General features: G+C 38.1%; 1 protein-coding gene across 2 annotated transcripts in view; it reads right to left on the reverse strand.

Moving 5' to 3' along the window:
* Positions 1-6133: 6133 nt before the first annotated feature.
* LOC122090182 (histidine kinase 5-like) overlaps positions 6134-15704 on the reverse strand; it is a 44017-nt gene continuing 34446 nt past the window's right edge. For both annotated transcript variants that reach the window (XM_042660030.1, XM_042660031.1), the window contains exons 9-13: positions 13122-13486; positions 12836-12939; positions 9983-10807; positions 9620-9796; positions 6134-6398 (exon numbers count right to left, since the gene is read on the reverse strand). In XM_042660030.1, coding sequence (XP_042515964.1) covers positions 6273-6398; positions 9620-9796; positions 9983-10807; positions 12836-12939; positions 13122-13486 — 1597 coding nt within the window. In that variant the 3' untranslated portion in view covers positions 6134-6272. The remainder of the gene's footprint in view (positions 6399-9619; positions 9797-9982; positions 10808-12835; positions 12940-13121; positions 13487-15704) is intronic.

Below are 15704 nucleotides of genomic sequence, written 5' to 3' on the forward strand. Positions count from 1 at the left end.
ATACCAAAGTAATCTTGGCTCTACCCATTGGGAAGCTGTGAAAGGATTATGAAGTATATTAAAGAAACTAAACACTTGAAATTATGTTTTCAAGCAGAAAACTTGAGGTTATTGGATACTTCGATGCTGACTTTGGAGGTGATAGAGATGATTGTAAGTCCACATCTGGTCATATGTTTATATATGGAGGTGCGACAATTTCTTGGGGTAGCAAGAAACAACGGTATGTTGCTAGGCACACACAGGAAGCTGAGTATGTTGCTTGTAGTATGACAAGTACTCATATAGTCTAGATAAGACAATATTTAAATGAATTTGGGCGGACTCTTGTAAATGGACCAGTGAAAATATTAAGTGATAATCAAGCAACAATAAGCTTGATACACAGTGGTGCAAATAGCTCGAAGGGAAAACATATAGAAATATAGTACCACTATATTCAAGATATAGTAGAAAAAGGTGAAATTAAAGTAACCTATATACCTATGAGCGATATGGTAACCGATCATCATAAAGGGAGTTCGTGCGGAAGCTTACATTAAGTATGTAAATTTAATGGGACTTAGAACAGTCTGAGTCTGAAATTTGAACTATATATTCAGAATATATATTGGACTTAGAATAGTCTAAGTCTGAAATAGGAACTAAAAGTTCTTCATCATGATAATGTTTTTATTGTTCTTGAAAATGAGAACGAAAATAGATGTGTCATGATGGATGTTCCTAAAAATGGGGACTAATGATATTGTGCATTCAACCAACATGGCCAAGTGGGAGATGTTAGTGACGTGGCCATGTGGCCTCATCCTAATCCCAAAAGACCAAGTCAAGGAGACCTAAACAGAATGGAGACTTTTGGGGGAAGGGCAATTCTAAGCTGTTGAATTGAGCCATTGTAGTCTCAAATAATGGCTCTATCAACTCTTATATATATTTGGAGTTGAAAACTTATCCTGTTACACTCGTGCCCTAATCCAGTCTAATTTGACCTGTTGTGACAGGCCTTGGATCGAAGATCAGAAGTTCGATCAGGTTTTGGATCACTGTTGTCTATTACCGAAGGGGTAGATATGACCCCACATGTTCGTGCATAGCATGCCTATCTAACTAGAGGGGATTCATACCTTCCGATTCTAAACGGTAAGTGACCCAACTCCCCACACTTGAATTCCGACAATCATCAAAATTGTCGAAAGGCCTTAAGCATGTCCGAGGGCAACCACCCATGCAAGACCAGCCATGGGATAACAAGCTATCTTGACCACCGAAAATATGCCACCGGAAGCAGCCTGGGCCTAGATCTGATGTCTGTTTTCGATGGGTTAACAGGCTACTGTAAGGGTTCCGATGCCCATGGTTCCCACCACTTGCATCGTAAATGGTTTTGGATGATCTCAAATCATCCTCCACACCTTCCTCGTGACGTGATCACTTTACAAACCTAAATGGTTGGGTCCTCGTGCTATGAAATTCATTTTAACCCGATTAGTCCAAAAGGGGTCCAACCCAAACAAACCCTAAGGTCCACTTAAGTTAGAAGTTGGGAAATGAGGATATGAATCCTCATTTCCCTTGTGCTCAATGTAAGAGAGGAGAGGAAGGAAGAAGAAGAAGGTTGGAGGCCTACCTTGGTTCCAGTTGCCGTCTTGTTACCGGAATCATTGCCAGAGGTAAGTACAACCTCACATACAACTCTCTCCAGTCATTTCGACCTAAGTAGGGCTAGGGTTGGATGGAATTTTTGTGTACAACTCTATTGGAGTCAGTGAATGCATGTTGCACCTCCCTGATATTGTTGCCAAGCTCAAACCAAGTCCAGTGAGCTTCGGCAACAAGAAACACCAAATGGCCACTTAGGGTTTTGATCGTTCGATTAACCTATCTCTCAAATGGCTCGATGGAATTGGGATTTCCTTGTCTTTGAATGACACGAGGAACATCCCCTATAAACTCCATAGAATAAATCCTGACGATTGGGCCTGAGCCGAAAAGCCCCAATTCAAGTTGGACCTTTCTGTATTACCACAAAAAATATGGCACATGAAACACTATAGCATTTTCCGATAGATTGTTTCCAGTGGACAAATGAGCCTTAAGTGCTCTCTGTCTTCTCCACCGGAAACAGGACTAATATTTCTAGTGGAAATGCCCTGTTTCCGGTGGGTGTTTCCGATGACAATACTGTCACTTGGAGACAGTGTCTGTACCCTTTGGGGGTGACCTATATGGGTCCCTCCTGATGTTCCCGATGCTTACTGATAGATTCTCTTTGTGTCTGGGACAGTGACGTGTATGTGCCCCGAAATCGGAATTGATTTGATCGATTGGTGGCCGTACTTGAACCCGAACACACCCAATCATAAACCAGGTGAGGGATGGACTATATTTAGTTTTGGAATGTTTATTACTATTAAATGGCTCACATTCTTAGAATTATATGTTTAATTGTAATTGCTTAAATACGATGATGATATGTTACATTTGTTATTTTACGATCATAATATGAACTATATGGAGATATATGACGGGATCTGGTCTGGCCAAGGTAGTATCGGTACCATGATCGTCATGTGTTTGGTTGTGTGTGTGAGACGAAATTCAGCATGGCCAAGGTGGTACTGGTGCCGTGATTTCTGTATGTATGTTGTATTTATGCATTGATTATGTGCATTAGAGTTAGTTATAGTTATGGGTTACACTTTGTGGTCAAGGTCTCGCTGGTATCGTGTACCCCGGGACTGCATTTGGAAATGGACGCACTTCATGACCGATGATTGGTACCGATGTCATATAGTCCATACTCAACTGTGATATGTATGCTAGATTAGGTAAACGATCTCGGATTTCACTTTGTGGCCAAAGTCTTATTGGTATCATGTACCCGGGACTGTATTTGAAAAGGGATTACACTTTATGGCCGAGGACTTGCCGATATCGTATAATTCATACTAACTGTATCACTATGAAGGCATGCAGCATATATGTGGTTAGGTATCACTCCATATGCTACGAACCCTTGCTAACAGGGGTTGAGATATTGGATAACGCATTGTGATATGTTTGATGTGCCTTTTTAGAATGCCACACCCACAGTATGATGCGATTGTTGCCGGAGGTGGGAACCTGTCCAGCATGGCCGATGATGTACTAGTGTCGTGACTGCTAGGAGGGGGTTATTAGGGGTTTGCTGGGTGACCCATGGACGCATACGGGAACCGATAGGCTTCTATTCACAGCTAGGGTTTGTATCCTTGCGTAGTTGATGGGGGTTCCGAGACGAAGGATACAACCTAATATGTCATAGTAGCATATACCAGACTTAGTTTGTATTGTTAGGTGGATAATAAATAAATGAACTATATCACGAGCATCATGGACTATGTGTTTAATTTTCGCAATCATGCATCATAAATTATTACTGCTATTGTCTTGCTTGGATGTGCTTGACCCCACCCCTCACTAAGCGAGTTGGAAAATTCACCCCACGTATACACACTTTTTAGATGATGATGCAGGTACGGTCGTGTCTGTGGCTAGTGACTCTTTTTCCTCCGGACCTGAGTACGGAGTGAGCAACTGGTGGATGTCGAAAGCGGAGGAGTATGGCCAGGACTATGCTTGTGACTTTTGTGCATACGCAGCACCATGAGGTGTTCGGCGTATTTTTTATTATTTTGATACAGGTCTATGAATATTATGTTTTAAACTTGATATATGTAGGTCTTGAAGGATTGTAAACAGAATAACTTGGTTAACGATATTATGTTTATCATTAGACAATTTCCCCATTTATATCTGATGATTTCACTATTATACTCTGATTCCGCTGCTTTTGGTTGGTTGTGATGTGAGATTGTGAAATGTTAATGTACCGCTATCAGCAATTCTGGTAGGTTTATAAGATAGGTACGTGTCTTATTTACACCACCGGTATTCCTAATGGTAAGTTGGGTCTATTGGAATTGGGATGTGACATATCCAAAACATACGTATGTAGAGCCCTAAATCGCCTAATACCTGAAACTTTTTTTTACATCTACTATTATCTCTTTCGGTCTTCTCTTTTGACTTTGCAACAGATATCGGCTCGTCACTTATTGTTCATCGTTGGCAACAGTTCTTCACTTTGGCAGCAGCTCATTATCGTCATGCAGGTATTGGCTATTCACGAAACACACGTGGCAAAAGATTGGATCTATTTCGACATCAGTCCATCATTTCGTAATTGTTGAAGAATCGACTCCCAGCGAACAACAATTAGGGACTCTCTTTAACTCTCCCTCATCCATCATGGGAATGATTGCAAGAGGAACATTGGTCATTATGTTAACAGCTCCAAAGACCGGTCACTCTACTGCATAAATAGGGGGGCGACACACAAGAGAGCCATGTCTTTTTTTTTCTCACTCTTAGCCTATTATTCTGATTTTTCTAATTCATATTATTGTTCACTTAAAATCTAACTTAGGTGTCAAAGAGTCCCCCACTGGAGCCTCCTTTGATCATTTCCTTTGTCCAAATTGTCCACTATGTGTAAAGATTAGCTCGTGCAGATTTTCTTGACAACACTACCCTAACATGAAGATTACATATTTATCCCTTACCCTACCTACCTGGTTTCTTGTCTCCTATTTTCTAACCTTCTTGGACTAGACATGCTTTCGTTGGGGTATGGAACTGAACTGCCAAATTAGAAATACTCTTGGGCGACCAGATTGGAAATATATTGCTGCCAAATCAATCATTTTGAGACTTCTTTTGGGCTTCTTGTCGTAGCCTCTTAGACCTCCTAATATATTTTGGATGCTCCACCCTTTCCCAAGATTCTCTCTTTGTTTAAGAGGGTCAATGTAAGCCATGTCCTAGTCAATATCCTTGGATTCCTAAACCAAATGGTTTGATTTGACTACTATCTTCTACAAAAACCCACTTTGGGCTTGCAGAATCACAAAAGGATTTCACAATTTTTTTTTTTTTTTTTTTTTTATAGAATGATTTTCAATTGCTTCGGAACAAGCTTCCAACAACACATATACCACCAAATTTGGGTTTATGGATAAAATTTATGAATTTTCAAAATGTGGCATGTTTTTGGCTGCCCCAGACCTATTTACAGGTCTAATAGCCCAGATTTGGGATATTCATCTTTTTTTTTTTTCCATTATCAAATAACCATTACTTTGTCCCGACCAGTAAAATTGGACCATTTGAAGTGGCTGTATTCTTTCTTATATCACTTTTTTCTTTTCCTGATGAGCAAATAAACCCGAAGCTTACATCATACTTGAAACAGAGTTCAATACATCCATAGTTAGTACCGAGCCAAATCGCTCAAAGCATTACACGTTAAAAGATACAAACTGAACTAATATACTGCTGAGCCTGCTTACTAATATGTACATATCTAAGCAGCGCACTTAGTACAATGGTTAATTACAAATGTTGTGACCTGGTGATTACGTGATCGACACAGCCTCTCAACATACTCGGGTGAGGCTGCTAGTTCTCACCCCCTTAGATCTCGCACATGCGGGAACCTCGTCCACCTGACACATCCCTTTTCGAAAGCGCTTTACACTCCACATAATTCAGCCTTCTTTGCTTGTGTTGCGCGCAAGCATCCTGTATGTAATCTTCTTATATCACTTTTAATTTTTTTTTCCAAATTTTTAATAGCTTGCCACATCATACCTTTGATCATTTGGACAAGAAAGTCAAGCTATGTCAGAGGCTGCAAATAGTCTAGTATTGATCTGTTATTAACAATCTTGATTTTATGTGGAGGAAAAGAAAGAGGGAAGGGGAGAGAGAATGAAACTAATGCCTTCATATTGTCACTAGTTCACACTTAACTGCATGGAACTGTTAGTTTGAATTGCAAACATTTGATGGTGGTCGGGTATTCACAACAGAGTTTGTCAAGATATCTGTCTCATCAAAGTGCTGGTCTGTCATTGTCATACTCCTAGAATTGATGCCAGCTTCTGTGTCAATTTTGTTTCATAATTACTTTCCTGATATACTTGCACTTCCACATATGGTATCTTCCGCACACTGGGAAGAAATCCCCAGAAAACCAAAAGAAACCTGAAATGAAGCAATTCTTAGTTTTATATATAAAGTAAGGTTAATATAAAAAAGGAGAATGAATTAATGATTTAAGACCGTTTAAGATGAGGTACTAATTTGCTGGAAGAAGGCACATGATACACTGATTACAAAACTTTCCTAGATTACATTCATTTTTTACACATGCTTTACATTTACAGGATTTAATATGGTAAATGTTGTTGAAGACATTCTTTCAACTTTTGAAAAGTGACAGGTTTGGATATGAATGAGTCCATTCCATTTGCAAGGCATTCATCCGAGCTCTCTGCCGTTGCATTTGCTGTCATCTGCAATTTGACCAACCAGTTGTTATTTAATGAGAAACGCAGACACAAATGAGCTGTGAAAAATCATGAAACCAACTCAACATTGTGGAAGTAACAAAAGGCAAAAGGATCCCCTTTTTTTTTTTTTTTTTAACGCAAGCACAGGGAAGCAAAAGTCATATGAATATCGCCAAACATGAATTGCAGAGGTCATTCAAAACTCTCTTTCCACATGAACATCACCAAACAGGAATTGCAGAGGTTATTCAAAACTCTCTTTCCACTCTCTCGATCTAGATAGAGAGATAGAGAAAGATATATATATGTGACGAGTCAACATTTGACTAGTACATGTGTACCAACAGTGAAAATTACAAAAATTTAAGGGAATTTCTTATTGTCCCCCCTTAAGGTGGCCAATAATTTATAACTTTACTTCTTTTCCCTCTTAGTATAACATTCTTTCTTTCAATGAGGACATAATCTTATCATTTCACATGTGTACTCGAAAATGGTATGAAACAATGACAGTTCTTGAAAATGATATGATGGTAAGTCAATTTCAAATTATTTTGAAAAGCTTTTTTTACCTAAGATTCTAAATACAACTATAGAAGTGTCATTCAGATATTCCAGAATTATATTAATAAAAATAAAATTAAGAAATAGTTAAGATGAATTATGATGTTTAATTGCTTGGGAGCTTATTAGCTGCAAAAAATATTAAAATTAAGTTTATAATCAAAACTCTTTGATTGATGATCTTTTTTTATTCTTTTCAGAGCAGGGATGGGGATGTAATTCAACGGATGGTCAAATTTTTTTTCTAGACCGGCACATACAGGTCTAATAACTGACTTGATACACACACACAAGAGAGAGAGAGAGAGAGAGAGAGAGAGAGAGAGATTTTGTTCAATAGATAGAGTGGCATCCACTGCTTGTATTCAATGTGGTGCATTGCAGAGTCATATCCACACCATGCATTGCTTCTATTCCATAGTTGTAAAGGCGTCGCCATGGCGCCCAAGCAGTTTGCCTAAGTCCTAGGCGATTGTCGTCTTATTGCGCTGCTTGTGGCCTTATAATTATTTACTTATTTATACCAACTATCATTTAAACTTAAGATATTACTCCTAAATAAGAAAAAACCCTCCTATTTGAATCCAATAAAAATAGTTTGAAAATCAAATTCCAAAAGGATAAAAAGTCAATCCCCCAGTCCAAGAACAAAAACTGGATTTTTTATTATAGAGGTGATTTTCAACTTTAAAATGCTTGGGTAAATTTTATAAATCTTATCATGATAAAAAATTACTAAAAACCAAAAGTCCGGTAAAATAATCTTTTGTTTCAGGCGATTTTAACAGAACAAGAGCATTTATCTAAATGTTGATTTTTTCATTCAGACAATTTTAGCAGCATTCATGTACTTTAAAATAAGTTTGACCAGAATATAAATTTTTCATTACAACTCAGATTTAAGTAATATTAGACTTGTTGGAAAGCTGGTTTTGCATTACACCTAATACAAAAAATCTTATGTAAAAATAAAATTATTTGACCAGTTAACTCATTATAGAACAAGAGCATTTATCTAAATATTGATTTTTTGTCACTTAATGTGCCTTAGTGTTGATCTTTGATAATTTGATGTGGCTTAATGTTGATTTTTTATGATACAAGGTATATGAAGCATACTAAATAATGTTAAAAAAGAGTAAAAATAAAAAAATAATACGTGGTCGCCTTGTCGCCTAAGCGCTTAGGCAGCCCACCAACGCCTTGGTTCGCCTTGGTGTCATGCCAACTATGGTATATGCACATTACATAGATATCATGTTGGCGCATCCCAACCTTCACTTGCTGACCACACACCTTTCAGGCCTATCTTATCAAATCACCATACAAAGTCCGGGAGTGAGATATTAGAGGTGTTGGTGACTTGGTGTTATTAGTAGAGGAATGTTCGGGGGTGTAGCATTCGAGCCCCAGCCCCCTCATCGGAAAGCAGGACTGCCACTGTTGGGAAGAAGTCTACAGTACTTCTCCTGCTAATAACACTAACAAAAAGATGGATCCAAAGCTTATATGTTATTCATTAATGATTGAAAGAATTGTTTCCTCTCTGCTCTTGTAGCCCTGACCATATTTCCAATTGTACATCCACTGTCCTACAGTAGTGAGATTCTCGAAATTTGAAACAAACAATATGTAGAAACTGAGCATTGTTAGATTATATGTTAGGAATTATGATGTGCCACAAGCTTACTCTCGATGCATAAAAGAAAAGGTGAAACAAGGATGGCTAGAGTATAATTGGGAATTATAAATGATAAGAAATATTAATAAAGCATGGCCAACCTAAGGAGATTGTTTACAGTGTCTGACGTTCCTCGAGAAGGCAGATCACAAATAATATTCTGGTAGGGTTTCATTTAATCCTAAGTTAACTTCTATGTCTCTCATGCCCACCATAGACTCTTTAATTTATTTTTCCATCTGATCATTCCCATTCCTGTCAAATTTACATGATACAGATGAGGTGAAATCACCCAATTTAGGGGATCCACCAAGAATAGTGCAAACCCAGCTTGATCCACACAAAACTTTAGGATAAATATATCAATCTGATGATTAAAATTAAAAAGGTAAATTTATTTTGGGGTTCTCCAAATTAGGGTATTTACGATCGGGGTCCTCAACATTAAAGATACCATATTATGGTCCCTCCATTATGAGCATGGTTCGAAATCTCACCGATTTTGCTTATTTCGGGTTTTGGTCGAAATTTCGTAACATTTTGGTATCTCACCGAAATGTTACAAAATCTTATAAAAGCACTCATCTCGTGAGTTGTTTTGAAATATTTTGCCTTCTCTTGCCTGCACCTTCAAAAAATCAGTAGAAGACTCCTATTTTGCTACATCATCCCCTCTAGTGCTCTCTATCATATCAAATACTTCTATTGACCAAATACTTGAGTTAGAAGATTCATTTCTAGGACCAATAAAATGATGATCTAAGATTTCCCCATGCAAACAAGTATGACAAAAAGGATGAGGATAGCTTCTTACTGTGTTCCTATATCCTTAAATTGAGTTGTATGCATCCAATGCATTCCATGAAGAAAATATATTCACAAAAATTCAAAAACAATGGACAGATCAGTAACTACTTTCCATATGAAACTAAAAATTCTAAATGTTTCTGATTATGAGCATGATTTGTTTAGCACTTACCGCAATTATGGGGACCCGCCGTGGAGATGTCACACCTGATCCATTTAACAATGAATCAGAAGAGGGAACAGGCCTCTCAATCCCCACCTCTGCAGCAGCATCCCAATTGCCAGTTTCCTCAAATGAGCGAATCAACCTCGTGGCTTGAAGGCCATCCATTACTGGCATGCAGACATCCTGTACAGTAAATTAAAGCATTCAAAACTTAGGAGGACTTCAGCAACAATGATTTATCACTATTTTGCATATTTCTTGTGGTTCCAACACCATTTTAAGAACTTATCAAAATGGAATGTCTCAATTCATTTTTTGGTACGAAAATGTATCATATCTCAATAAAATATAAATGATAGAAAAATTTACCATCAAAATGAGATCATATCTGTGACGTTGAACTGCACGAATAGCTTCTACTCCATTATTCACAACATCTATACTACGACCTAACTGCTTCATCATTGATTGTGTGACCATCACATTAATCTTATTATCTTCCACAAGAAGAATTTTGTGTTTCATTGTGGATCTGGCTAGTTGTTCACTACTGCTGCACATTCTCTGTAAGCTTCTGTCAGATTTCCCATGTTCCTGCCTCAGACATGTATCTTTGAACTTGCTTGCTGCTCCAGTTTCACTCACTTCTTTGCATGTCTTTAAGAAACGAGGGGAATCCATTCCAGAACTCTGAAACTGGCCATTTTCATAACCTTGGTGTTTTTTTCCTTTACCAACTGTTTTTCCGTTATCAGGGTCCCTGTGCTGCCATGAAGAACTTTCATGACTAGGGACTGCCTCTGCAGCATCAGCCATCAAATGGGCATCATCAAGTGAAGGTGTGTCTCTTGATGTGTCATTATTAGAAGGCAACAAGAATAAATCCTCTGACAAGAAATTAAGCTTCTTTAGGGGATTGTGCCCAATTTTGTTTGGTGAACGTTTTTGTGGTACTTCGGAACCAGTAGATGAGAATAGAGAGCCCAGAGTGCGTGATTGAAAGAGAAACAAGCCAGAATTTGTCTCATTATTGTTTCCATCAGAAACAACTTCATGATCATCCATATCTGACATTTCGTTGCCATCAACGAGATGCTCCTGCTTCAATGAAACCTTGTAAGGTAGTACAAATGTAAATGTAGAGCCACAGTGCTCCCGGCTGGTGACGGTAAGTTGGCCCCCCATCAGTTCTACCTGTCTCAAATGTACCCATATTGCAAAGTTAAGTGTAGAGAAATAATCTTATGCTATTAACTGGCATCGATAAGAATTAGAATTTGCTTCTCTATTTCTTCCCACAACTGCTAGTCTACAACTTTAAATTAAAATGTTTTCTGAATGAACCAATCACTGGTGACAGTTTTATATATGAGCCTAAGAGCCTACAACTTCTTAAAATCAAAAGTGTTAGATTAGTTTTACAGTACACTCAGCCGGCAGCATGCTTCATACAGTCTGAAAGCCAAAGCATAAAACAACAATTCATCGAATACCACTGCTGAATTCATGGAAATATTTTCTGAAAAGATACATGAAGAGAATTTGAGAAAAATTTATAAATTAGCAACTGGACGATTATATCGAATCAAAACAAGAATTGAGACCTCAATCACTAATATGAATAGTCCAAAAGCTGCAACTCGGTTCCAAAAGTTACTTCCACCAGCTAGAAGTCCACAACTAAACCATATTCAAAGCCATTGGGGTGGGGGTGTACTAAAAGAGTTAAAAATCCAGTTTATTTGGATGCAGCATTAAGTAAAATAGATGTCCCTAACCAGTTAACCAGAGGCATGAAGAGGGTCTTTCAAGTTTCATCATACAATATTTCGGAGTTGAATGACTTAGCTTTTGACTAGATCGCTTAATAACACAGGAAAAGCAAAGGACAAGTTGTAGTCAAATTTTGATAAGTGGGTAGAAGTGTTAAAAATTGTCAATATTTAGGAAGTGGATTCAGAGTTACAGTCAAGTCAACTTGGACAGTTTAATATAAGATTAGAGACCAGACCTTGTGGAACTTGCTTTCTCTCTGTATTTCTCTATTACTCCAGTTTGGTACCAAAACTAGGTTCTACGGAGTTCTTAAGAGCATTGGTGGCAGAGATAATACCAACAACAAAGACTCAAGGAGTCTTTGGAAATTCGAATTGTCTGACTGACGATATTGCCTTTCCTATCAGTGTTGTGAGTCATTTTTTGTCCTCTGCTCGTACGTCCCATTGGGATGCCATAGTTCGTATTGAGGTATCTCAAAAAAGCTCCAGGTTGTGGTATGTTATACTCTGATCATAGAATAAACGTATTGAAGGTTTTTGTGATTCTGACTAGGCTAGATCTCTTGTTGATAGGCGATCAACTACTGGGTATTGTACTTTTGTTGGAGGAATCCTTGTGTCTTGGAAGAGTAAGAAGCAGAATGTTGTGTCTAAGTCTAGTGCAGAGTCTTAAGTATTGAGCCATGGCACATGTCACCTGTGAGTTGGTGTGGGTAAAGCAGTTGTTGGCTGATTTAGGGTTTGAGAATGCATCTCCTATGCAGCTGTGGTGTGATAACCAGGCTGCTATTCATATTGCATCAAATCCAATTCGATGAGAGAATGAAACATATTGTGGTCATTGCCATTTTGTTCGAGAAAAGCTATAACAAGGAGTTATCTCTATAAATCATATTCGCACAGGAGAACAACTTGCAAATATTTTTACTAAGTCTCTTGGGAGTGGTAGAGTTGAATATATTTGTAACAAGCTAGGCATAATTAACATTTAAGCTCCACCTTGAAGGGGAGTATCAGAAGTATTGATTAAGGGGTTCGCACACTGTTCACGTAAACAGTGTCGTGAATAGTGTTCACGGCTACAATTCATGTGAACAATAACTTTATATTGTTTTCCCTTTTATGTTCTTTATTTCCTTTGATGCCCCATAGTAGAGTTATGTCACATGTCACTGTTGTAAATATTGAATGAAGTGGGGCTGTGTGGGTCTCGACATAAGGTTGTGAGTTGTGACTCCCAAAGGTCACAACCATCTCTCTTCTCTCTTTTCCCTTTTCTTCTTCTTCTTCTAATTTACAGTATGCATGTTTAATTAAAACATATGCACATTCATTTAATAGTATCTCCGCCCCTAGTAGATTACTATAATGCAAAGAAGCTCCCCCACCACCCCCCTCCCAAAAAAAAAATCAACAGAACCAAAATAAAAAGGTATGCGTTTACCAATTGTTTGCAGATTGCGAGGCCAAGTCCTGTTCCACCATACTTCCGTGCATGGTCTGCACCAACTTGCATGTATTTTCTGAATAGAGTAGGTAATGCCTTTTCTGTTACATAATGATAATATAAAATTAATCAGCAATCAGGAGAGCTTTAACAAAAACCAAATGATAATTGAAGTGAAGCTCTGTGACATAGGAAGAAAATTGGAAAGGAACTAAGAGATTCAACATTCACCACACCTATAAATTGTTGTGGAAAGCTAAGCATCAAGCCTAAAAGGATATACCTGGTATTCCAATCCCTGTGTCATACACATCACAACGTATCCAAACGGTTGTCTCATGAAAGTGAGGTTGATTCTGTAATACCACATCCATGGGGATAGACTTCTTCAACACAGGTTTAGGTCCACCATCGAATGTACCATTTTGGTCTAGACCTTCCCTATATGTCTGACAACACGAACTTTTCTCATTGCAGATGCTTTGAGATGGTGAAGAAGTGTCCTCTTCTTTTAGTCTATTTTCTGAAACAGCAGGCTGATCTGCGATGAGCTTTTGCTGGTTTCCTTCTCCATGGCCAGGACATCGGTCTGGTACAACATATAGATTTATTCCAACCCTCCCTTCATGGGTGAACTTGATTGCATTGCTGCGAGAGAAGAAACTAGTGCATTTGAAGCCAATACAATACCAAGTGCAAAATTTGTGAATTTGAAGCCAATGCAATATGTATAAAATTTGTAAGAATTTCTTATAGTTCCATTTAGGATTTACTGTTGCTACATCCTTATTAAAGGGAGGCAGCAAATATTTTTCTTTGTTTACCACATCCTTATTGGGATCATGACTGATGTTGTTAGCCTGTAACTGTATCAATTTACCAATTTTGGACCGCACTCTATTTCATAATTTGCAAATATATAGATATATATATATATATATATATAATTTCTTGTATAAAAGAACAATTTATTTGGTAAAAAAACCTCATATCCAGTTTTATTCTTCATAATATAGAGGACAAAATTGAAAATCATCTCAGGTTACATCTCCCTATAAATCTCATTGAAAAACTCGTAGAAGAACATACAAACACTAATCACAATCTGCATTACCTATCAGAAAGGGAGAGTTTCCAGTAGGAACAAATGAGAAAGTTGAACTTTAATCCTCTCTTTCAACTATAAAGATTACAGGATTAGATGACCAAGGTACACCAGTGTGACAATTTTCCTTTCCTTGATCTAATCTTCCATAAACACGGAGAATTGAAAAGGATTTTTCCCAAAGATCTAGAGTAGCATGGATATAGTAGTTAATTTGGGTAATCAAGCTTGTGTCAATTAGACACCAGCCCCTCTTTATTTATAGTGGAGGAAAGAATGTTCTAGAGTATTACAAGGACCAAAATACCCTTAAAGACTAAAACACCCTTAAAACCCCACATTACAACACTCCCCCTCAAGTTGGTCCATGCATGTCAAACACACCCAACTTGCTAACAATTGGATTGAAAAGTTTACTACTATGATTTATAGTGAATATATCAGCTAATTGAGCTTCAGAAGTCACAAAGGGAACACAAATAATGCCATGTTCCAACTTCTCCTTGATGAACTGACAATCAATTTCCACATTCTTCATCCAATCATGCTGAACTGCATTATATGCAATACTGATTGCTGACTTACAGTTACAATAGAGGTGCATAGGCAAATCAACAGAAACACACAAATCCCGAAGGAGACCTGAAGTTGTAGACACCCATGCTGGCCTCCACTATAGGAGGAGGAAGAAAGCCGGCCAGCCCCACCAATCTTTGGGTTGATTGAGCCAGCCAGCTGGCCCACAATGTTGCACCTATGTTATTCCATCCTTGCAGCCTAATTGATCTTCTAGAAGAGGCCCTCAAGCAGCCATCGATCCAGCTGTCCAGAAGTTGGAGCAAGGCCTCATATGCATCCCTTTTGTGAGAAGTGAAGATTAGTTAGCAGATATTCTTACAAAGGGTCTTAGTGGTAAATTTTTTTATTCTATTTTGTGCAAGTTGGGCAGGTGTGATATCCGTGCCAACTTGCGGGGTGTTATAATAAAGGGTTATTCTATTAATGGGTTTTAGGGATGCTATCCAAACGGACCTTTAAGTCCTTTAAGGTTTTACTTTTATTATAAATAGAGATGCTTGTGTCAGTTTAAGGCACAAGTCACGTTCTCCCTAATTCTTAAAAAAATATGATGGAGGGAGGCTGCCTTGAACAATCGGCTGTTCCTCTCCTTGCAGTGTCCCTTCTCTTCTTCTACCTCAATCTCTTTCTCTCTTCTATCTCTATCTACTTGGAGGTACTGGTTACAGATCCTTGGTATTGTCACAGTTAGTTAAACAGCTACGACAACAGTTGAGTAAACCAAGAACATACAACTCGAAGGATCAATGTTAGGATTACCTTGCTGGAATGTTTAAACAGAAAATATGAAGAAAGAGCAAGAGAAAATAGAAGATAAGGATAGGGATAGGGAAGGGAATCTCACCCACGGTATCTCCCCGTTTACTGTCACTCAAAGTAACTGTATTACAAAGCACCAGCACAAAGCCATTGCTTTTATTCAACATCAAAACCAGTGGGATAGTCTCTCTTTCTTGTATTTATAAAATAAATTAATTACAAAAATGGTGATGCAGATACGGCTGCCCTTTCTTGGTTGGACCAGCATGACCGGCTTTGGAAGCCAAGAGCCAAGAAGAACCGGTCCAGCCCAGGGTTTTGGTCCAACAAGGGTTGGAAATAAAATTAGTAGTTTACTTAGTATTTTATTTCATGCTTTTATTTTCCAGACTTGAACGTAGGAGTAGGATTTACTTCCTTGCT

This window comes from Macadamia integrifolia, chromosome 9 (assembly GCF_013358625.1).
Source record: "Macadamia integrifolia cultivar HAES 741 chromosome 9, SCU_Mint_v3, whole genome shotgun sequence".
NCBI lineage: Eukaryota > Viridiplantae > Streptophyta > Magnoliopsida > Proteales > Proteaceae > Macadamia > Macadamia integrifolia.